The following is a 24,555-nucleotide window of genomic DNA, read 5'->3' as shown; positions in this document are numbered from 1 at the left end:
CTCCGGAGTCTTTGGATGTGGTGCACGCTTTGAAGATCTATGTCAAACTCACAGCTCGAGTCAGGAAGACGGATTCCTTGTTCGTGCTCTATGATGCGCAAAAAAAGGGGTGTCCTGCTTCAAGGTAGTCCATTGCTTGTTGGATTAGGCTTACTATCCAACAGGCCTATGTGTCGGCAGCCTTACCTGTTCCTATGTCTCTGAAGGCACACTCTACAGTAGGCTCTTCCTGGGCGGCTGCCCGTGGAGTCTCGGCCTTGCAACTATGCCGAGCTGCTACCTGGTCGGGGAAGAACACTTTTGTGAAGTTCTACAAATTTGATACCCTGGCCAAAGAGGATACCCAGTTTGGACACGCGGTGCTGCAGCAGTCTCCGCACATTCCCGCCCGTTCTGGAAGCTTTGGGACATCCCCATCATACTAATTCTGTCCCCAATATCCCTTATGGATGCTAGAGAAAATAGGATTTTAAATACCTACCGGTAAATCCTTTTCTCGTAGTCCATAAGGGATATTGGGCGCCCGCCTCAGTGCGGATACTTTCTGCAAGTTCTCTGTTCTATGTTACCTGTTCAGCTGTTGCTGTTACTGTTGCCATATGTTGCTGGCCTGGTTATGTTTTGGTGTGCTGGTGTGTAAATCTCACCACCTTTATTGTTGTTATATTCCTTCTCTCAAGTATGTAATTCTCCTTCGGGCACTGTTTTACCTATAACTGACCTGTAGGATGAGGCATAGAGGGGAGGAGCCAGCACACCCATTTGAAGAAATTTAGGGGGGTCATTCCGAGTTGTTCGCTCGTTATTTTTTTCTCGCAACGGAGCGATTAGTCGCGAAAGCGCATGCGCAATGTCCGCAGTGCGACTGCGCCAAGTAAATTTGCTATGCAGTTAGGAATTTTACTCACGGTTTTTTCTTCGTTCTGGTGATCGTAATGTGATTGACAGGAAGTGGGTGTTTCTGGGCGGAAACTGGCCGTTTTATGGGTGTGTGTGAAAAAACGCTACCGTTTCTGGGGAAAAACGCGGGAGTGGCTGGAGAAACGGAGGAGTGTCTGGGCGAACGCTGGGTGTGTTTGTGACGTCAAACCAGGAACGACAAGCACTGAACTGATCGCAGATGCCGAGTAAGTTTGAAGCTACTCAGAAACTGCTAAGAGGTGTGTAATCGCAATTTTGAGAATCTTTCGTTCGCAATTTTACTATGCTAAGATTCACTCCCAGTAGGCGGCGGCTTAGCGTGTGTAAAGCTGCTAAAAGCAGCTTGCGAGCGAACAACTCGGAATGAGGGCCTTAAAGTGCACTGGCTCCTATGGACCCGTCTATACTCCATCGTACTAATTCTGTCCCCAGTATCCCTTATGAACTACAAGAAAACTATTTACCGGTAGGTATTTAAAATCCGATTTTATATATATATATATATATCTATATATCTATATATCTATATATATATATATATATATATATATATATATATATATATAATATGCTTGGATCATCTTGACAAGGGGGCGACACTGCCCAGAAGCTTTGGCTCACTTTATGGATTAAATAAGCACGTTTTTGCGTGATTTATAAATCTTATTGACTCTGGGTGCCGCTGCTTGTTGTATGTGCATGAGGTGTATATATATATATATATATATATATATATATATATATATTAATTCACATTTATACATATACAAATACATATATGTACATACAGTATGTGCGTGTGTGTACAAGGTATTGGAAATTCTCTATGTAGGCAAACTTTGCCTAAAGAACATTTTTTGCATTATTATTCTTGCAGCATTATTGTGATGCAGAAATAGGACAATTGTAACAGTGTTTCAGTCAGTACAGTGCACACATTTGCATAAGCACTATGATTTCATCCATTGTCTATTTTCTCTAGGGTGATAATGTTTTAGTAAATACATACAGTGGAGTAGTGAAAATATCAGATTTTGGGACCTCAAAGCGACTCGCTGGCGTAAACCCATGCACTGAGACATTTGCTGGTAAGCATCTGATTAGTATGTTTCCTTGGTTACCAAGATCAATGTTAATATGATTACTCAATTACCATTAGTCTTCATCAGCACTTTGTAAGTGATCTTTGCCTTTTGGCTGCACAGCCCGTTGTCTGGAAGACCCTTTGATGTTTGTACAATCTGGAGTAAGCCATTTGTTTACATATTCTGCCATCATATGATAATTAATCACCACATATTTCTATTATTATTTATTAAACTGTAACAAGAAAAGCTTGGTTAAACACAAGCCAGGGTGAGCAAGAGGCGATCAGGAGGGAGGTAGGAAACATTACAATTATAACTCAGTCACAGCCAAAGATAGGGGGGAGTGGAGGGGTATAAAGTACCAGTCATTTCCTCACTCAAGTTGCTATGGGTCAGTAAACTAACCCTAAACCAATCCAGTAGCTTCCAGTCCAGTGACCATCCTATATAGTAAAAGGCTAAACGCTACTTCTTACATCTATGAGGGGAATTCAAGTGTTTTGCGTGCCTGCCGCCACTAGATGGCACTCGATAGAGCAATTCAAGTACTGCTCCATTTGGGAATGCACAGCAGGCGCTGATATCACTGTTATGTTGTTCCTTCATTTTAATGGGCTGGTAACTAATTTAGAATATATGCTCCCATACATGCATTTGGCCCTTGTATGGCTCATTTCCCACAATGTAACCTTCGTAGTGAGCCCAGCATGGCTGCCTTATCTGGTGCGCTTGTGGATGGAATAAAACATACATGGACCTGATGGTTTTGTTGGAACCCTACTCTGAACTTTAGGACTCTGCAATCTCCCTATTTTGTGTTATCTCTTCTAGGGGTGGACTATTCCACCCTGGGTAATCCTACGCAGTGCGCCCAAGATGGCTGCTGCACCTGGTACCTTGTGAGGGTGGAATACACAACCCTTGGAAGTTATTACCCATAATGCCTACACCAATCATTCATTATTCTGTGTGCTCAAGGTTTTCTTTTATCTCTGTGTGGTTTATCTTTTGATGTATTACTTAAATCTTCTGTATTATATGCATTGTTTTTGATGTCTGTAAAGCGCCTTGAGTCCTGTTGGAGAAAGAGCGGTATATAAATAAAATTATTATTATTATTTCAAATATACCCATTGGATTAAAGAGCAGTAATAGGTTATAGCAATAACTCTGTTCATGAAGCCATTATAATTTTTGGATCACATAACATTATAAATGAGTTCAAGATGGCGCCGCGGATCGCTGCCTCGGTGCTGCTCTGCCAAGCAGCCTTTGTTTTTACATGTGTAATATGTCTAATATGTTGAGTCTATCGTACAGTTGCAATGTGCAGTATGAACTCATACGTGTAATGTATGCTACGTTCTTCCCCCTTCTTATGCTATGTATTCCCCCTTCATGTTGCTGTTTGGCAATGCATTGTACCGCAAAAAAATTCCTAGTATACGTGAGAACACCTGGCCAATAAAGCTGATTCTGATACTGTAGTCAGTGGTCCTGGTTCCCCTCTCTTAGGCCATGGTCTTCACAGCATCTATTCTGTACCCATTCTTACCGTCCAGCTACATTTATCTCAAGTACAGCCTCCCCTGACTGCCCCTCCTTCAGGCATTACTGCAGCCTAGTTTTCTTGTTCAAGCTCATAGCCCCAATTGTCGGGTGTTTTGTTGTAGGCACTCTGTAGCCTAGCTTTCTTGTAATAGCTCCAAGCCCCGATTGTCAAGTGCTCTTCCTTGGCACCTTTCCCTGAAGAAGCACATAGCCATGTTCTGCAAGGGTCACTCTCCATACATTCTATACGGGATCTGGACTATAGGTCGACATTCATTAGTTGACCCCATATGGTTGACAGGCACAAGGTCAATATAAAAGGTCGACACTGGAAAAGGTTGACAGGTTCATATGGTCGACATGATAATGGTCGACACACGTATGGTTGACACGTGTTTTGGGTGTTTTTTTTTCATGTTTTTGGACTTTATCCTTCCTGGACTATTCACGTGACAAATCAGAACCTTTAGTATCCTTGTGGCAAGCGGAGCGGAGAGAGACACCGTTCCCGAAGTGTGGCGAGTGATGCGATTCTACAAATGGTGGTTCCAGATGGAAAAACTATCCACACTAACCCCAAAACAACATAAAAAAAGTGTCGACCATTTTTGTGTCGACCATTGTTGTGTCGACTTTCGACCCTGTTGAACTTTTGCACTTATCGACCTCTCCACTGTTGACCTTTCATGTGTCTTACCTTTTGTTCATGTCAACCTTTTGTCCATGTCGACCTTGTGCCTATCGACCATATGGGGGCGACCTGATGACTGTAGACCTACTGAATGTAGATCTTCTATACCACACTGATTTTATACCACTTGAAAGTACTATCTTCCATATATCAGCATCTCTTATAGACATTACCCTTCCCTAACATTTCCCTTCTCACAAATATCATGGGCTTCTATTCTTCTGCTGATTTATAACATGTCCACTTGACAAGACACTTACCCTTGATGAATCAAGCAGTGAACAGAGTGGAAAAGTGGACCAGTGGAGAAGTTGCCCGTAGTAACTAATCAGCTTGTACCTATCATTTTCTAGAATGTACTTGCTAAATACTAGCACATATTTTATAAATGGCAGTCAACAGCATTGGTTTTGCCTATTACATCGACCATAAATAATTTGATTTGGTCCTGAACCACCAACCCATGGCACCCATGCAAATGCCCTGTGTCACCCCAGTGTACCTTGGCACCCAGTTTGGGAACCTGATGATGATGGCAAGTACCAACCAAGTGTACAGATAGGGTCATGGATACAGATCTATGGTACTCATTCAGGTGCGGTGGCTAGAGCGGCTCATGCCGCAAAGTACCGATGTAAGAATGGGTCCTGTAATGTTGCAAGCAACCCGGTATCAGTGATTGACAGTCTAATGCCATTCTGGGGCAGCAACGGCATCCAGTTGTGATAACGGAGGCTTGTGCCGCTGTTTAGGGGGAGGAAGAGGTTAGGAATCTCTGTCTTTTGACCTCTGCGACAGGCGGCTTGCATGTCACCATGGGTGCTGTAAGCCACTTGTTAGTGGGTGTCTGATCAAATGCTAGGATGCAGCTCCGATCACTACTGTAGCAGGAGGCACCCACTTGTAATAGACACCCCCTGCAACATCACCATACAGCGCTATCACTGCTGCTTCCAAGGATCTGCTGCTTCCAAGGACCTTTTCCCCACGTCGACCTTGCCCATGTCGACCAATAGTGTCGACCTACCATCCGCCATAGTACCAGCTGCACAGGAATAATGCCATAGGTAAATACAAAGCAGAATAACTATTAGTAAAACCATATGTATTTAGCAGAGTGATAAGGAATTAGTTCATACTGTATGTTGATGAAAGTTTGCTGGGCACATCACGGTTTCCTCATTGCTGCAAGTCCTGTTTTCACACTGTTTTTGCAGTAAACACCACAGACTTGCAGAGGATTGCACTCATCTCTAATATACAGTACAAATGCTGACATTCAGACTCAGGCTGGATAGTAAGCCGCACCCTATAGACCTTTCATAGGCCTGAAAGACAGCAGCCAGGTCAACATTTGGCAACTTTTTGAAACAAAAACATAAAGAAATATGCCTGCACTCAGATTTACCTATATTATATGTAGCAGTAATGTCGCATGTAAATATTGTATTACACATTGTATGCAGTTGCATTATCACCTGCACATTTAAAAGTAAAATTTACTAAGGGTTCTAAAAATTAAAAGTGGTGATAGCAAACAATCACATTCTGTCTGTTATTTCTTTATTGCATCCTAGATAATTATTATTATTATCCTTTATTTACTGTATATGGCGCCACAAGGGTTCAGCAGCACCCAATTACAGAGTACATAAACAAATAATCAAAACAGGAAAACAGCAACTTACAGTTGACGACAATATAGGACAAGTACAGGGTAAATAAACATAGCTACATCAGCAGATGACACTGGAATAAGTATCAGGTGACAGAAGACTGCTGGATTTGGTGCAGTTGAAGACTATTAAAGTAAGAAAAAGGATAAGCACATGAGGGAAGAGGGCCCTACTTGTGAGAACTTACATTCTAAAGGGGGGGGATAGACAGACAGGGGTGACACAGACGGGGTACATAGAGAGCGTGGAACAGAGGGTTAGGATGAGATTTGGCTGAGTATGGTGAAGAAGTGGGTCTTGAGAGCCCGTTTGAAGTTTTGTAGAGAGGTGGAGAGTCTGAGGGAGAGAGGTAGGGAATTCCAGAGAAATGGAGCAGCACGTGCAAAATCCTGGAAGTAGGTGTTGGAGGAAGTAATCAGTAGGCAGGAGAGTTGGCGTGCATTAGCAGAGCGAAGAGGACAGGTGGGAGTGTATAGGGAGATAAGGTCAGAGATGTAGATGGGAGAGGAGTGGGTGAGTGCTTTGTAAGTGAGTGTGAGAAGCTTGAAATGGATTCTGAAAGGGAAGGGGAGCCAGTGAAGGTCTAGTAAGAGAGGAGAGGTGAACGTAGTGCATTTGGTGTGGAAAATGAGCCGGGCAGCAGCATTGAGGATAGATTGGAGTGGAGAGAGGTATTTGTCAGGAATGCCAGTCAGGAGGAGATTACAGTAGTCCAGTCTGGAGATGACCAGTGAGTGGATAAGAGTCTTAGTAGCATCCTGGGTCAGAAAGGGTCTGATCCTGGAAATAATTTTTAGATGAAAACGGCAGGTTTGCGAGAGGTGCTGAATGTGTGGTTTGAAGGAGAGGGAGGAGTCAAGGATTACTCCAAGACAGCGCAGTTGGGGGCTAGAGGAGATAGTTAGTGCCATCAATGGATAATGAGATTGTAGGAGGTGAGGTTATGCGGGAGGGAGGGAAGATGATCAGCTCGGTCTTAGACATGTTAAGTTTAAGAAAGTGCTGAGACATCCAAACAGAGATAACAGAAAGGCAGTTGGAGATACAAGTGAGGAGAGCAGGTGAGAGGTCTGGAGATGATATTGTAAATCAAAAGAACTAATGAGCTTACCTAGTGAGGACGTATAGAGGGAGAAAAGAAGAGGACCAAGGACAGAACCTTGGGGTACACCTACAGTTAGTGGAAGTGAGGGGGAGGTGGATCTGTTGTCGGATCGGGCATTGTGCTGTGCATACACACTGCCCGATCCATTGGGGACTGACGTCATGAACTGGGCTGACGTGTACACACGCCCGCCCGGTTCAGCTGTCAATCACCGCCGGCCGCCGCAGCTTGTGTACGGGCAGCCGGCTGGTAGCCCGTACTCACACAGCGATGCGCCAATATATTGGTAGATATATATTGGCTGTGCTGCGGGGCTGACGCGATATGTCTGCGAACGACGGAGTTCACAGACATATCGCCTGTACACACTGGCTGACGGACCCGTGATAAATAGAACGGCCGATATATCGGCCAGTGTGTATCCACCTTAAGTTACTCACATTTGTTATTAGTTCTTCAGTTTTCTATGTTTTGTTAGATTGGTGTGTTGATGTTAGATTCTGTTTTCATTCTTTTTCACTTCAATTGAACACTGATGGAATGCTGCTATGTGTCAGTTTTATCACACTTGGATACAAATGCACACTTCGATCATAAATGCACAGCCTACAGGATAGAACTTACAGTAAGTAGAGAAATACTGCAAGTGAAACCAATAATGAAAACTGATTGTTTGCTATGGGCAACATCACCACTTTTGATTTTTAGAACCTTTAGTAAATTTACCATTTTAAGTTATACAGTATAACTGTCACATTAGAGGAATACTATGGTTGCATACAACAGACCTGGGGGGTAATTCAGACCTGATCGCTAGGCTGCGTTTTCTCACAGCCTGCGATCAGGTCCGGACTGCACATGCATATGCACCGCAATGCACAGGCGCGATGGACCGCAGCAACGGGGAACGATGCATAGCGGCGGGATGGTGCGATAAAAAAAGCGATCGCATGGGCGATCGCAAGGTGACTGACAGGAAGAGGTCGATTGTGGGTGGCAACTGACCATTTTCAGGGAGTGTCTGGAAAAATGCAGGCATGTCCAAGCATTGGAAGGGAGGGTGTCTGACGTCAAATCTGGTCCCGGACAGGCTGATGTGATCGCAATGGCTGAGTAAGTACTGGGCTGCGCAGAGACTGCACAAAATCAGTTTGTACAGCTCTGCTACACACTCGCACAGCTAAAATACACTCCCCCCGTGGGCGGCGACTATCTGATCGCAGGGCTGCAAAAATCGCTGCCCAGCGATCAGGTCTGAATTACACCGCTGATCAGTCAGGAATTTGTAGTATCAGACCACACAAGCAGTATAAATAGTGACTATGGGCACTATTTAGACCTGATCGCTGCTGTGCGTGTTCACACAGCCAGCGATTATCTATTGACTGCGCAAGCGTATGCATCGCAATGTGCAAACGCACCGCCATACAACAGGCATCGCCAAACAGTGACAAACTTGTGCAAAAGTTTTGGTTGCACAGCTATTTGCATACTGATTCATATGAAGCGGGCATTTGTGGGTGGTAACTGACCGTTTTCTGGGAGTGTCAGGGAAAATGCAGGCGTTCCCAAGCATTTTCTGGGAGGGCGTGTGACGTCAGCTCCGGCTCCAATCAGCCTGTTCTTTTCGAACTGTAGGAGTAAGTCCTGGGCTGCGCACAGACTGCACACAGTGGGAAAATCATTAGATGGTGAGTGAGGTGCAAACGGATTTGCAGCTGTCCCCTGACTGAGGGAAATTTTTGCACAGCGTACACATGCGATCGCACACTTGCACGGGCGAATGAACACTCCTCTTGGGCGGCGACTATCTGATCGCAGGACAGCAAAATTAGCAGCACAGCGATCAGGTCTGAATCGGGCCCTGAATTAGGCCCTATGTTTATATCAGTAGCAGCTTTTTTCCAACTGCTGTTCGGCTGTTAAATGATCATTAGGTTGTGTGCAAATGTTTTCAAAAATGTGGCATAATGTTACTGTTATCTTATGGCATTGTGAGGCTCTGATTGTATTTTCATTGACATTTCGTTGTTGATTTTGTTAATGACAAATAAAGTATATTATTATTATTATTATTATTATATCTGTAATGGGTACAGGTATATAATGTGAGGCAAGCAGCACACCTACAATCCAATTTGTGGAGTGCAAGGCTCATAAAGATCAAGGGGTATATTCAATTAGGGTCAGATCCATTCCGACATGCATTTGTAGGAATGGATCCGACAACCCCTATTCAATCTCATCTCAATTCGACTTTTATAAAGTCGAATTGAGATGAGGGACCCAGAGGAGGAGAGGGAGGGGAGCCGCGGGGAGACCAGCGGGGACAGCCGTGGGCAGACGGAGGAGAGCAGCGTTACAGTAGCGCTGCAGGAGGTTGTCTCACAGCCGCCCGACCTCACGGCAGTGTCCACCCGGCTCCAGCAAGCATGACCTCATTTGCTGGAACCGGGTGGACGCTGCCGTGAGCGGCGCGGCAGTGAGACATCCTGCTGCAGCGCTGTGCTGTAGCGCTTCTCTCCCCTGTATGCCCTGTGGCGTCCCCCTGCGACTCGCCCCCCCCCCCCCTCTCCTCCTCTGGGTCCCACATCTCAGTCCGACATTTTTTTATGTCGGACTGAGATGGTCGGAAACGGGGCCAAATCCTGTTGAATTTGGCCCCGTTTCACTCAAAAGTACGTGAATCGGCAGCTATACCGCCGATTCACGTACTATTCGACAAGTCGAATTCCACAACTTGTCGAATAAAAACTGAGCGGACTGAATAGGTCGAATTACTATTCGACCTTAAAAAGTCGAAAACTGACGTCTTTTCGACAGACGGCAGTTTTCGACCCTAATTGAATATACCCCCAGATGTAGCCCAAAAAAATAGCCAGCAACATCCAATTCAATGAAAAAGATCATATAATATTTATTACTGCATATTGCAATAAAAAGTGCAGTATATATCAAAAAAGTGCATCACAAAAATAGGAGACTGGATTGCACATGTATTCTTCAAGAACATCGTAAAAAGAGTACTTATCTAAAAGATGTCAGGGTGGTAAAGCAATGCCAGTCATCCCAGTAGGTTTCGGTGCTCCAGCAACACCTTAGTTAGCATGTAATGGGTACAGGATATGCTGGGCAAACAACCAATACACTGCCCACCCTACACCCAGAGCTGTAACAGCCGTCATACTTCTGATGTTCTCTTCAGCACTCTATATGGATGTAACAGGACTTAGACAGTCAACGCCACTGACTGGTCCGTGTCCCCTGATGGCATCCGAAGAATGTGCTGGAAATATGACATATTTCTGTGAACAGAAGCCCATACATTTTTAAACTTTCTATTGATCATATTTTTAGAGAAATACTCTAGATGTTGTTATATTATCTTACCTCAAAAATGTCTTTAGATAAAAACAGTGACTGTCTACTACGATACAACCCTCTAATCTAACTGTACTGACTGCTACGTTTTCCACAGTAGAGAAAAGTGAATACAGGTTGAGTATCCCATATCCAAATATTCCGAAATACGGAATATTCCGAAATACGGACTTTTTTGAGTGAGATAGTGAAACCTTTGTTTTTTGATGGCTCAATGTACACAAACTTGTTTAATACACAAAGTTATTAAAAATATTGTATTAAATGTCCTTCAGGCTGTGTATAAGGTGTATATGAAACATAAATTAATTGTGTGAATGTAGACACACTTTGTTTAATGTACAAAGTTATAAAAAATATTGGCTAAAATGACCTTCAGGCTGTGTGTATAAGGTGTATATGTAACATAAATGCATTCTGTGCTTAGATTTAGGTCCCATCACCATGATATCTCATTATGATATGCAATTATTCCAAAATACGGAAAAATCCCATATCCAAAATACCTCTGGTCCCAAGCATTTTGGATAAGGGATACTCAACCTGTATACACTTCTGTGTCTGCTTTGTAAGCTCCAGTAACAGAGACAGTCTGCGGAACTTTCATCTCTTGATACATTTACTAAACATTTGGTTTGATGTAGACTTATGGCTGAAGGTAGTCCTGCTACTAGGAATGGAAACGTACTACACAGCTCCTTCTAAGTGACAGCTGCAGCATGGCTTCTTCCAGTAGACTGCTGGGTGCCTTGGACTGGATGCTAATCGTATTACTGACAAGGTGATCATCAGGCTCATGGCCAGTTTTCTGCCAGTATCAGAAAGCGTGTAACTTAAGGGAACAACCTTTTCCATTACATGCAGTCCTGCTACAAATGCAGATGGCATAGCACTCTTAGCGAAGACGGACTGCTGGACAAAGCTAACTTGCCCTATGAGTAGTGTAATCCACTGTACAAGTGCCCGCCACTCTGGGAGATACAGTATGTTATAAGAAGAAAGCAAGGACTTTCCCAATGCATTTTCCCAGTCTGTTTCTTCGGTCCAGCTACCTAGCTTTGCTTCTTTCAGTGTGTCTCTTTTCTGATTTGTGCATTGTCTGTATACTAACATGGTTTGTCTCTGTGTTTAGGGACGTTACAATACATGGCTCCAGAAATTATTGATAAAGGGCCCAGAGGATATGGCGCACCCGCTGACATCTGGTCTCTTGGCTGTACGATTATTGAAATGGCAACAGGAAGGCCTCCATTCCATGAGCTGGGTGATCCTCAAGCTGCAATGTTTAAGGTACAAATCCATGTATTGTTCTTTTGTGACATTGAATGAAAGTGACTGTGCTATGTATGGATGATTATAATGAAATAGTTACATTTATTTACTTATTAAGAGTATCTTATATAGCACAGCATATTCCATTGTGCTTATGAATTTCCAATACAGTACTCCATGAGACTGCTGTAGAGGGCGGGATGTAATGAAGTCCCAGTTCGGCGGCCGTGTACAAGATATGGTTTAGCCTTGTACATGATTGCCTCTATAAAAAAAACGCCCGAACGGCCGCCGACCTTGGAATTCATTACATCCCGGCCAGAATTACAGGGTATGTGTAAATCCGTTTTGCAGGCACATGTTGTGTTTTTAGCACTGCACATGCTCTGTAGCCAAGCATACACAAATACTAGGGATTCAGAGTTGCATATGACAGGATCAGCACACTGGGTTCTCAAACCTGTAATTAAATACAATTTTGCCCAGACTATATTCTGTACCTGAAGCAGCTTTTGATTCCTTATTGATCCGCTCGATTACTGTGATCTGTAGATGAAGGACTTTTAGCAGTATCTAAAATCTCCGTGAATTCATCCTGGGGTCGAGCTTTCAGCTTTGCGGCTGCAACGCTATGAAACTCGCTTACCTGCACAGTTCCAGAAGCCCCCACTCTAGAATCCTTCAAAAACAGACTCAAGAGTTTCCTGTGTTCTCACACATTAACAGTAACTAATGTCCCTTTAGGTCCTAAAAGAACACAACACAAATGTTTACTTCTCTTTTATGTTAAGCTTATTTTGTAACTTTTGTTCTTTAACACAGATGTATAGCATAGTATGAGTCCTATTGGGAGAAAAGTGCTATATAAATAACCTTATTATACCCCTTTCACATCTCCAATGCCGGATCCCACCCAGCAATTGGAAACGGGTCCTTCCCGGGTGGGATCCGGCATTGGAGACTCTGCTACTCTTTTGGCTGGCTGGCTGGCTGGCTGTCCGACCCGGCAATATGCCGGGTTGGTTGCCATAGCGGCGGGGGCGGCACTGGGAGATGAGCTCATCTCTGCGCCGCCTCTCCTTATCTAGTAAACGGGTCCTGGGTCGCATCGACCCGGGAATCCGTTTACGCAGCCACTGACCCAGTATACAACCTGGGAATAACACTGTTTATAACCCGGGTTGAATTACCGGGTCAGGCGACCCGGGAATTTGGTCTTGGCGCTTTCACACCGCACACTGACCTGTGTCGACCCGGCAATATGCCGAGTCGATACCGGGTTATTTGTGCGATGTGAAAGGGGTATTATTATTACTACTAGACATGTCACTGTAGGTGATTTCTGTAATGTAATACAATTATGACAGCTATTAGTTACAGTAGCTACAGCCTGGGTAAATAAAGGTGTATATGTCATGTGTTACAGGTGGGCATGTTTAAGATTCACCCAGAGATTCCAGAATCGCTGTCAGCAGAGGCCAGGGCTTTTATTCTGCTCTGTTTTGAGCCTGATCCGGTGAAGCGTACAACAGCAGCGGACTTACTGAGGGACTTCTTTCTGAAGCAAGCAAATAAAGGCAAGAAAAGTAAAATAGCATTTAAGCCCTCAGGTAAGTTTCTATCAATATCAGATCTTTTTGTTGATTTAGCAAAAACTGCTAAGGACTCTGAATAACCCCCAATGTCCCTAGTGTAAAAGCTTTGCAGATGTTTCCAGCAGCTCAGAGGTGGCTTGTACACCATAGGATCTTAGGAAGATGTTCTAAACACACAAATGTGTGGAATACAACACACTGTTCATCTATTCTTAGGGATAGTTATAGGCTCAACAGGAGTATGATTCCTAATAAAAAATGGCCACAGACTGTTTTATTTTAGGCACATTGGAACAGAAAAAGATAATTTCTCTAACGTCCTAGTGGATGCTGGGAACTCCGAAAGGACCATGGGGAATAGCGGCTCCGCAGGAGTCTGGGCACAACTAAAAGAAAGCTTTTAGACTACCTGGTGTGCACTGGCTCCTCCCACTATGACCCTCCTCCAAGCCTCAGTTAGATTTTTGTGCCCGGCCGAGCTGGATGCACACTAGGGGCTCTCCTGAGCTCTTAGAAAGAAAGTATATTTTAGGTTTTTTATTTTACAGTGAGACCTGCTGGCAACAGGCTCACTGCAACGAGGGACTAAGGGGAGAAGAAGCGAACCTACCTGCTTGCAGCTAGCTTGGGCTTCTTAGGCTACTGGACACCATTAGCTCCAGAGGGACCGACCGCATGGAACTGGCCTTGGTGTTCGGTCCCGGAGCCGCGCCGCCGTCCCCCTTACAGAGCCAGAAGCAAGAAGAAGTCCGGAAAATCGGCGGCATAAAGACTTCTGTCTTCACCAAGGTAGCGCACAGCACTGCAGCTGTGCGCCATTGCTTCTCATACACACTTCACACTCCGGTCACTGAGGGTGCAGGGCGCTGGGGGGGGGCGGGCGCCCTGAGCAGCAATAAAAACACCTTGGCTGGCAAAACAATCACAATATATAGCCCCAGAGGCTATATATGTGATAATTACCCCTGCCAGAATCCTTAAAAAAGCGGGAGAATAGTCCGCGAAAAAGGGGCGGAGCTATCTCTCTCTCAGCACACTGGCGCCATTTTTCCCTCACAGTTCCGCTGGAAGGAAGCTCCCTGGCTCTCCCCTGCAGTCTACACTACAGAAAAGGGTAAAAAAGAGAGGGGGGGCACTAAATTTAGGCGCAGTAAATATAGCAGCTATAGGGGACATAATTCAGTTAGTCCCTGCATTATATAGCGCTCTGGTGTGTGCTGGCATACTCTCTCTCTGTCTCCCCAAAGGGCTTCTGTGGGGTCCTGTCCTCTGTTAGAGCATTCCCGGTGTATGTGCGGTGTGTCGGTACGGCTGTGTCGACATGTTTGAGGAGGAAAATTATGTGGAGGCGGAGCAGATGCCTTTAGAAGTGATGTCACCCCCTGCGGGGCAGACACCTGAGTGGATGGTTTTATGGAAGGAATTACGTGCAAGTGTCGACTCCTAAACAAAAAAATTTGACGACATGCCAAATGCGGGACAGCCAGCTTCTCAGCTCGTGCCTGCCCAGGTGTCTCAAAGGCCATCAGGGGCTCTAAAACGCCCACTACCTCAGATGGCAGACGCAGATGTCGACACGGATACTGATACCAGTGTCGACGACGATGAGTCTAATCTAATGTCCACTAAGGCCATTCGTTGCATGATTGAGGCAATGAAAGAGGTTTTACACATTTCAGATATAAACCCAGGTACCACTAAAATGGGTATTATGTTTGGGGAGAAAAAACTACCCGTAGTTTTTCCCCCATCTGAAGAATGAAATGAAGTGTGTGAAGAAGCGTGGGCTTTCCCTGATAAAAGATTGATAATCTCAAAAAAATTACTAATGGCGTTCCCTTTCCCGCCAGAGGATAGGGCACGTTGGGAAACACCTCCTAGGGTGGATAAAGCGCTCACACGTTTGTCTAAAAAGGTGGCACTTCCGTCTCCGGATACGGCCGCCCTGAAGGAGCCTGCGGATAGAAAGCAGGAGGCGATCCTGAAGTCTATATATACACACACAGGCATTATACTTAGACCAGCTATTGCGTCAGCATGGATGTGCAGTGCTGCCACTGCATGGTCAGATTCCCTGTCAGAAAATATTGACACCCTAGACAGGGACACTATTCTGCTAACCATAGAGCATATAAAAGACTCAGTCTTATACATGAGAGATGCACAGAGGGAGATCTGCCGGCTGGCATCTAAAATAAGTGCATTGTCCATTTCTGCTAGAAGAGGCTTATGGACTCGGCAGTGGACAGGGGATGCAGATTCCAAAAGGCACATGGAAGTTTTGCCTTATAAGGGTGAGGAGTTATTCGGGGATGGTCTCTCGGACCTCGTTTCCACAGCAACAGCTGGGAAGTCAGCATTTTTACCCCATGTTCCCTCACAGCCTAAAAAAGCGCCGTTTTATCAGGTACAGTCCTTTCGGACCCAGAAAAACAGGCGAGGGAAAGGCGGGTCCTTTCTGTCCAGAGGCAGAGGTAGGGGAAAAAGGCTGCAACAAACAGCTGGTTCCCAGGAGCAAAAGTCCTCCCCCGTTTCTTCCAAGTCCGCCGCATGACGGTGGGGCTCCACAGGCAGAGCCAGGTACGGTGGGGGGCCGCCTCAAAAATTTCAGCGATCAGTGGGCTCGCTCACGGGTGGATCCCTGGATCTTTCAAGTAGTATCTCAGGGGTACAAGCTGGAATTCGAGGCGTCTCCCCCCCCGCCGTTTCCTCAAATCGGCCTTGCCAACAACTCCCTCGAGCAGGGAGGCTGTGCTAGAGGCAATTCACAAGCTATACTCCCAGCAGGTGATAGTCAAGGTGCCCCTACTTCAACAAGGACGGGGTTACTATTCCACACTGTTTGTGGTACCGAAACCGGACGGTTCGGTGAGACCCATTTTAAATTTGAAATCCTTGAACACATACATAAAAAAATTCAAGTTCAAGATGGAATCGCTCAGGGCGGTTATTGCAAGCCTGGACGAGGTGGATTACATGGTATCCCTGGACATCAAGGATGCTTACCTGCATGTCCCCATTTATCATCCTCACCAGGAGTACCTCAGATTTGCGGTACAGAATTGCCATTACCAATTCCAGACGTTGCCGTTTGGACTGTCCACGGCACCGAGGGTGTTTACCAAGGTAATGGCGGAAATGATGATACTCCTTCGAAAAAAGGGAGTTTTAATTATCCCGTACTTGGACGATCTCCTAATAAAGGCGAGATCCAGGGAGCATTTGTTGGTAGGAGTAGCACTATCTCAGGAGGTGCTACACCAGCACGGTTGGATTCTGAATATTCCAAAGTCACAGCTGGTCCCGATGACACGACTACTGTTCCTGGGAATGATTCTGGACACAGTCCAGAAAAAAGTGTTTCTCCCGGAGGAGAAAGCCACGGAGCTGTCATCTCTAGTCAGAGACCTCCTGAAACCAAAACAGGTGTCGGTGCATCACTGCACGCGAGTCCTGGGAAAGATGGTGGCTTCTTACGAAGCAATCCCTTTCGGCAGGTTCCATGCCAGAATCTTTCAGTGGGACCTGTTGGACCAATGGTCCGGATCGCATCTTCAGATGCATCGGCTAATAACCCTGTCTCCAAGAACCAGGGTGTCTCTGCTGTGGTGGCTGCAGAGTGCTCATCTTCTAGAGGGCCGCAGATTCGGCATACAGGACTGGGTCCTGGTGACCACGGATGCCAGCCTTCGAGGCTGGGGGGCAGTCACACAGGGAAGAAACTTCCAAAGACTATGGCCGAGTCAGGAGACTTCCCTACACATAAATATTCTGGAACTAAGGGCCATTTACAATGCCCTAAGTCAGGCAAAACCCCTGCTTCGAAACCAGCCGGTACTGATCCAGACGGAAAATCACGTGCTAGCACTGTCAGCAGTGTTCATTCCGGGAGTGGACAACTGGGAAGCAGACTTCCTCAGCAGACACGACCTCCACCCGGGAGAGTGGGGACTTCATCCAGAAGTCTTCACACTGATTGTAAATCGTTGGGAACGGCCACAGGTGGACATGATGGCGTCCCGCCTAAACAAAAAACTGGAGAGATATTGCGCCAGGTCAAGGGACCCTCAGGCGATAGCGGTGGATGCTCTAGTGACACCGTGGGTGTACCAGTCAGTTTATGTGTTCCCTCCTCTGCCTCTCATACCAAAGGTATTGAGAATAATAAGAAAACGAGGAGTAAGGACTATACTCGTGGTTCTGGATTGGCCAAGAAGAGCGTGGTACCCGGAACTTCAAGAGATGATCTCAGAGGACCCATGGCCTCTGCCGCTCAGACAGGACCTGCTGCAGCAGGGGCCCTGTCTGTTCCAAGACTTACCGCGGCTGCGTTTGACGGCATGGCGGTTGAACGCCGGATCCTAAAGGAAAAGGGCATTCCGGAGGATGTCATTCCTACGCTGATTAAAGCCAGGAAAGATGTAACTGTAAAACATTATCACCGCATATGGCGGAAATATGTTGCTTGGTGTGAGGCCAATAAGGCCCCAACAGAGGAATTTCAGCTGGGTCGATTTCTGCACTTCCTACAGGCAGGAGTGACTATGGGCCTGAAATTAGGCTCCATTAAGGTACAGATATCGGCTCTGTCGATTTTCTTCCAAAAAGAACTAGCTTCACTGCCTGAAGTTCAGACATTTGTAAAAGGAGTGCTGCATATTCAGCCCCCTTTTGTGCCTCCAGTGGCACCCTGGGATCTCAACGTGGTGTTGAATTTCCTAAAATCACATTGGTTTGAGCCACTAAAGACCGTGGATCTGAAATATCTCACGTGGAAAGTGGTCATGTTATTGGCCTTGGCTTCGGCCAGGCGTGTATCAGAATTGGCGGCTTTGTCATTTAAAAGCCCTTATCTGATTTTCCATATGGATAGGGCAGAATTGAGGACTCGTCCCCAGTTTCTCCCTAAGGTGGTATCAGCTTTTCACTTGAACCAACCTATTGTAGTGCCTGCGGCTACTAGCGACTTGGAGGACTCCAAGTTGCTGGACGTAGTCAGGGCCTTGAAAATGTATGTTTCCAGGACGGCTGTATGCACCCAACAAACTAGGTGCTCCTGTATGCACCCAACAAACTAGGTATGCACCCAACAAACTAGGTGCTCCTGTATGCACCCAACAAACTAGGTGCTCCTGCATGCACCCAACAAACTGTATGCACCCAACAAACTAGGTGCTCCTGCTTCTAAGCAGACTATTGCTCGCTGGATTTGTAGCACAATTCAGCTGGCGCATTCTGCAGCTGGACTGCCGCATCCTAAATCAGTTAAAGCCCATTCTACTAAGAAGGTGGGCTCATCTTGGGCGGCTGCCCGAGGGGTCTCGGCTTTACAACTTTGCCGAGCTGCTACTTGGTCAGGGGCAAACACGTTTGCAAAATTCTACAAATTTGATACCCTGGCTGAGGAGGACCTTGAGTTCTCTCATTTGGTGCTGCAGAGTCATCCGCACTCTCCCGCCCGTTTGGGAGCTTTGGTATAATCCCCATGGTCCTTTCGGAGTTCCCAGCATCCACTAGGACGTTAGAGAAAATAAGATATTACTCACCGGTAAATCTATTTCTCGTAGTCCGTAGTGGATGCTGGGCGCCCGTCCCAAGTGCGGATTGTCTGCAATACTTGTACATAGTTATTGTTCACTAAAGGGTTATTGTTATGAGCCATCTGTTGAGAGGCTCAGTTATGTTTCATACTGTTAACTGGCTATGGTATCACGTGTTATACGGTGTGAGTGGTGTGGCTGGTATGAGTCTTACCCGGGATTCAAAATCCTTTCTTATTGTGTCAGCTCTTCCGGGCACAGTGTCCTAACTGAGGCTTGGAGGAGGGTCATAGTGGGAGGAGCCAGTGCACACCAGGTAGTCTAAAAGCTTTCTTTTAGTTGTGCCCAGACTCCTGCGGAGCCGCTATTCCCCATGGTCCTTTCGGAGTTCCCAGCATCCACTACGGACTACGAGAAATAGATTTACTGGTGAGTAAAATCTTATTTTACCATGCAACGCCAGACAAAATTTGCCCCAAAGTGCTAGCAAGTGAGAACTAGTACTGTATCACACATGCAAAAGATTGCAAAATCTAGTTTCCCTTGATCTACTGTACAAAGGACATTATTCAGTACAGATTGCACATTCTGCTAAAAAGCAGAATTTGCAATCCGTTCTTTCGCATGCTGGGGGGCGCCCATAGCAGGGCAAGGCCGTCCAGCATGCTACCCGCCGCCCACCAACTGCAACTGCGCTCTAATTGCGATCGCACCGCAACTAGAGTGTGGTCGCAGAAACTGGGGAAGCCTTCTTTGGCCATTTTATCAATCGGAGCGGCTGCATGTGACGTCACGCAGCTGCGAAAACACAGACGACAAGACTCCATTTACCCCGTGCCGCCGCTGCTGCAATGGTCCGCGAACATCGCACGAATGCCTCTGCCTGTCAGTCAGGCAGAGGCATTCGCAGTTAATGCGAGCCAACCGCATTAACCACATGCGCAGGATGGGACATGCGCTTGCGCACTGCCGCCCCAGCCAGGGTTATTGCGGTCACATCGATTAGGGATGCTACCTGAATAACCCCCAAAGTTCACTAATAGATGAGATCTGAATAACCCCCAAAGTTCACTGCTCCCAAAGCAATACACTCTGGACTATGATTGTTACCAGGCATACAGCCCAGGTATCCAGGTGTGCAGGCCTGGTGTAACATTGGAGACTGTGTAAGTCTGATATATTCTCATAATTACCAAGTATCCTGTAATCGTTTCCTGGTCAAATATAAATATAAACATATATATATATATATATATATATATCAAAAAAGGATGGAGAAGAACAAGCGCCTATGGTGCAGTAAGTTCTTTAAAGTGTATGATAACACTAAAAATAAGTAAATGCGTACCGGATGAAATCTTTATAACACGTCTAGTAAGATACCAATCGTGATGTTTCTCACCATCATCTGCAAGTCAGAGAAATAGAAATCGCTGCATAGCGTAATACCTCTGGTTAACAATGCAAACCCCACAATCACCCAGGTAAGCGTACCAGATTCAGAAGAATAATCAGCATAAACACCCAATGGTCCTGTATCCAGATAGCTTTCACCAGATTCAGTAAACAGGGTCTTTGTAATATCAGTCAAATGACCAAAGAAACGATTTATTCAAAATACAAGGTTATAAAACATCATCCAAACTTTCAGAATAAAGATGATTTGTTTAAAAAGTCAATATAGCTTAGCTTAGCAGCCAGGTAAGGTTCTGCTCAGGTTTCTCAACGCGTTTTGCCCGTCAGGGCTTCCTCAGGAGATAAGAATGCAGTCCACTTCAAAGCGATTGAACATGTCAAACTGGGCATAAGAGGTGGAGACTTATTGAAAAAAACTGTCTCAACGCGAGATGTATTGGATTTTTACCTTAAATACCATGTTTCCACACGGACATAACGAGGGTTATGAAATTGCATCCTTTTTATAAGCTCCTTGAGACAATTTCCTCACATCCGGCTGCTATATTTTAATCCATTTTACCATATCACATTTTATGTCATTACATTATTTTAGTGAAGTATGTCTTTTTATACAAAATTTGTTGGTCCTATTATATATCTCTGAATTAATACCTTCATCTATTGTGTTTTTATATATATGTATTATTATTCCTGTATCCTATATATAGATACTGAAAAGTGTTTTGAAGCGTGTGCCACTATTGAGAGGTTATTTAAACTCCTAATTTCTATTCTATTAACAGATTAGCCTTATGACTTTATATTTTTTATATTTTTAAATCAATTGGACGTTTACTGCAACAGGCACCTTACCCTCTAATATATGAAGGACTCTGGATTGTTTACATATGCTAATATCGCGGCTTGTACGTCACTTCCGGTGACGTTCATTTTAATGGCTGGGGACTACATTATTATTCGAGTCTCCTCGGGCATTATTACCATTAAAACCTGCCACCTAATACATTACCATTGCCCGACCCTCAGCCACCTAATACAATATCATTGACCGGCTCCCAGCCGTTTTACTACGGGAAGAAGCAGGAAGTGACGCGTACGAGTGGAGACGCGTCACTTCCGGTCCCGTAGCAGCACCGCGAACTGGACCATCGCGCACAGAAGGCATTTTTAACATACCTTCTGTGCACTGTTAAGCGTTACAGTCCTAAATACCCACTAGACCACCAATGTCTTATATTTTAAGTTTTACATTATCCTGTCTTGTAATCACACACGGAGACAGGAAGTGACACGGCCGGATGGGTCACGTCACTTCCGGGGTCTTTTATATTGGTATTAGATATTTCTCTAACGTCCTAGTGGATGCTGGGAACTCCGTAAGGACCATGGGGAATAGCGGGCTCCGAAGGAGGCTGGGCACTCTAGAAAGATCTTAGACTACCTGGTGTGCACTGGCTCCTCCCACTATGACCCTCCTCCAAGCCTCAGTTAGATTTCGTGCCCGGCCGAGGTTGGATGCACACTAGGGGCTCTCCTGAGCTCTTAGAAAGTTATAGTCTTAGAATTTGTTCTTTTCAGTGAGACCTGCTGGCAACAGGCTCACTGCAGCGAGGGACTAAGGGGAGAAGAAGCGAACTCGCCTGCTTGCAGCCGGATTGGGCTTCTTAGGCTACTGGACACCATTAGCTCCAGAGGGATCGACCGCAGGCCCAGCCTTGATGTTCGGTCCCGGAGCCGCGCCGCCGTCCCCCTTACAGAGCCAGAAGCAAGAAGATGGTCCGGAAAATCGGCGGCATGAAGACTCAGTCTTCACCAAGGTAGCGCACAGCACTGCAGCTGTGCGCCATTGCTCCTCTCACACACTTCATACTCCGGTCACTGAGGGTGCAGGGCGCTGGGGGGGGGCGCCCTGAGGCAGCAATAAAAACACCTTGGCTGGCAAAAATACCTCAATATATAGCCCCAGGGGCTATATATGAGGTAAATACCCCTGCCAGAAGTCCATAAAAAATGGGAGAATAGGCCGCGAAAAAGGGGCGGAGCCTATCTCCTCAGCACACTGGCGCCATTTTCCCTCACAGCTCCGTTGGAGGGAAGCTCCCTGGCTCTCCCCTGCAGTCTACAAGGGTTAAAAAAAGAGAGAGGGGGCACTAAATTTAGGCGCAGTATACATTATATATATAGATATAAAGCTATAGGGGACATAACTCAGTTAGTCCCTGCAGTATATAGCGCTCTGGTGTGTGCTGGCATACTCTCACTCTGTCCCCCCAAAGGGCTTTTGTGGGTCCTGTCCTCGTTTAGAGCATTCCCTGTGTGTCTGCGGTGTGTCGGTACGGCTGTGTCGACATGTTGAATGAGGAGGCTTATATGGTGACGGAACAGAGGCCGATATATGTGATGTCGCCCCCTGTGGGGCCGACACCAGAGTGGATAGAGAGGTAAAAGGTATTAACCGACAGTGTCAACTCCTTACATAAAAGGGTGGATGACGTAACAGCTGTGGGACAGCCGGCTTCGCAGCCCGCGCCTGCCCAGGCGTCTCAAAGGCCATCAGGGGCTCAAAAACGCCCGCTCTCTCAGATGGCAGACACAGATGTCGACACGGAGTCTGACTCCAGTGTCGACAAGGTGGAGACATATACACAATCCAATCCGTGACTTGATCCCGGCAATAAAAAATGTGTTATACATTTCTGACTTTAACCTCTATAAATGGGTTTTAGGTTTGGGGAGAAAAAACAGGCAGTGTTTTGTTCCCCCATCAGATGAATAAATGAAGTGTGTGAAAAGCGTGGGTTCCCCCGTTAAGAAACTGGTAATTTATAAAAAGTTACTGATGGCGTACCCTTTCCCGCCAGGAGGATAAGTTACGCTGGGAGATATCCCCTAGGGTGGATAAGGCGCTCACACGTTTGTCAAAAAAGGTGGCACTGCCGTCTTAGGATACGGCCACTTTAATAGGTACCTGTTGATAAAAAAAAAAAAAAAAACAGGAGGCTATCCTGAAGTCTGTATTTACACACTCAGGTACTAGACTGAGACCTGCAGATAGTGCTGCTGCAGCGTGGTTGGTGACCCTGTCAAACAGGGATAATAGTTGGCAAACATAAAAACATATTAAAGACGTTGTCTTATATATGGGGGATGCACAGAGGGATATTTTGCCGGCTGGCATCCAAAATAAATGTAATGTCCATTCTGTCAGGAGGGTATTAGAGACCTGTCACTGGACAGGTGATGCTGACTTAAAAAGCGCATAGAGAGCCTTATAAGAGTGAGGAATTATTTGGGGATGGTCTCTGGGACCTCGTATCCACAGCAACTGCTGGGAAGAAATAATTTTACCTCAGGTTTCCTCACAGAAAAAGGTACAGTCCTTTCGGCTTCAGAAAAGCAAGCGGGTCAAATGGCGCTTCCTTTCTGTACAGAGACAAGGGTAGAGGGAAAAAGCTGCACCAGTCAGCCTGTTCCCAGAATTAAGATTCTTCCCCCGCCTCCTGTGAGTACACACCATGACGCGGGTGCTCCACAGGTGTAGCCAGGTACGGTGGGGGGCCGCCTCAAAAATTTCAGCAATTAGTGGGCTCGCTCACAGGTGGATCCCTGTTTCTTCCAAGTAGTATTTCAGGGGTACAAGCTGGAATTAGAGATGTCTCCCCCCAGCCGTTTCCTAAAATATGCCTTGCTGACAACTCCCTCAAGCAGGGAGGCTGTGCTAGAGGCAATTAATAAGCGGTATTCCCAGCAGGTAATACTCAAGGTGCCCCTACTTCAACAAGGACGGGGTTACTATTCCACACGGGTTGGGGTACCGAAACCGCATGGTTCGGTGTGACCCATTTTATATTTAAAATCCTTGAACATAAAAAAATTCAAGTTCAAGATGGAATCGCTCAGGGCGGTTATTGCAAGCCTGGACGAGGGGGATTACATGGTATCCCGGGACATCAAGGATGCTTACCTGCATGTCCCCATTTACCATCCTCGCCAGGAGTACCTCAGATTTGTGGTACAGGATTACCATTACCAAGTCCAGACACTGCCGTTTGGACTGTACATGGCACCGAGGGTGTTTTATCAAGGTAATGGCCGAAATGATGATACTCCTTCAAAAAAAAGGGAGTTGTAATTATCCCGTAATTGGACAATCTCGTTATAAGGGCGAGGTCCAAGGAGCAGTTGGTAGTCGGGGTAGCACTATTTTGGAAAGTGCTACAACAGCATAGGTGGATTCTAAACAGTCCAAAGTCACAGCTGGTTCCTATGACACGTCTACTGTTCCTGGGGATGGTTCTGGACATAAACCAGAAATA

General features: G+C 45.8%; 1 protein-coding gene across 2 annotated transcripts in view; it reads left to right on the top strand.

Moving 5' to 3' along the window:
- The window catches only part of MAP3K15 (mitogen-activated protein kinase kinase kinase 15), a 471,487-nt gene that overhangs the window by 380,650 nt on the left and 66,282 nt on the right, over positions 1–24,555 (top strand). For both annotated transcript variants that reach the window (XM_063955733.1, XM_063955732.1), the window contains exons 18-20: positions 1,904–2,009; positions 11,546–11,703; positions 13,112–13,295. In XM_063955733.1, the coding sequence (XP_063811803.1) occupies positions 1,904–2,009; positions 11,546–11,703; positions 13,112–13,295 (448 nt within the window). The remainder of the gene's footprint in view (positions 1–1,903; positions 2,010–11,545; positions 11,704–13,111; positions 13,296–24,555) is intronic.

Source organism: Pseudophryne corroboree, chromosome 2, assembly GCF_028390025.1.
Source record: "Pseudophryne corroboree isolate aPseCor3 chromosome 2, aPseCor3.hap2, whole genome shotgun sequence".
NCBI classification, from domain to species: domain Eukaryota; kingdom Metazoa; phylum Chordata; class Amphibia; order Anura; family Myobatrachidae; genus Pseudophryne; species Pseudophryne corroboree.
This window is presented reverse-complemented; position numbering and strand designations above follow the sequence as displayed.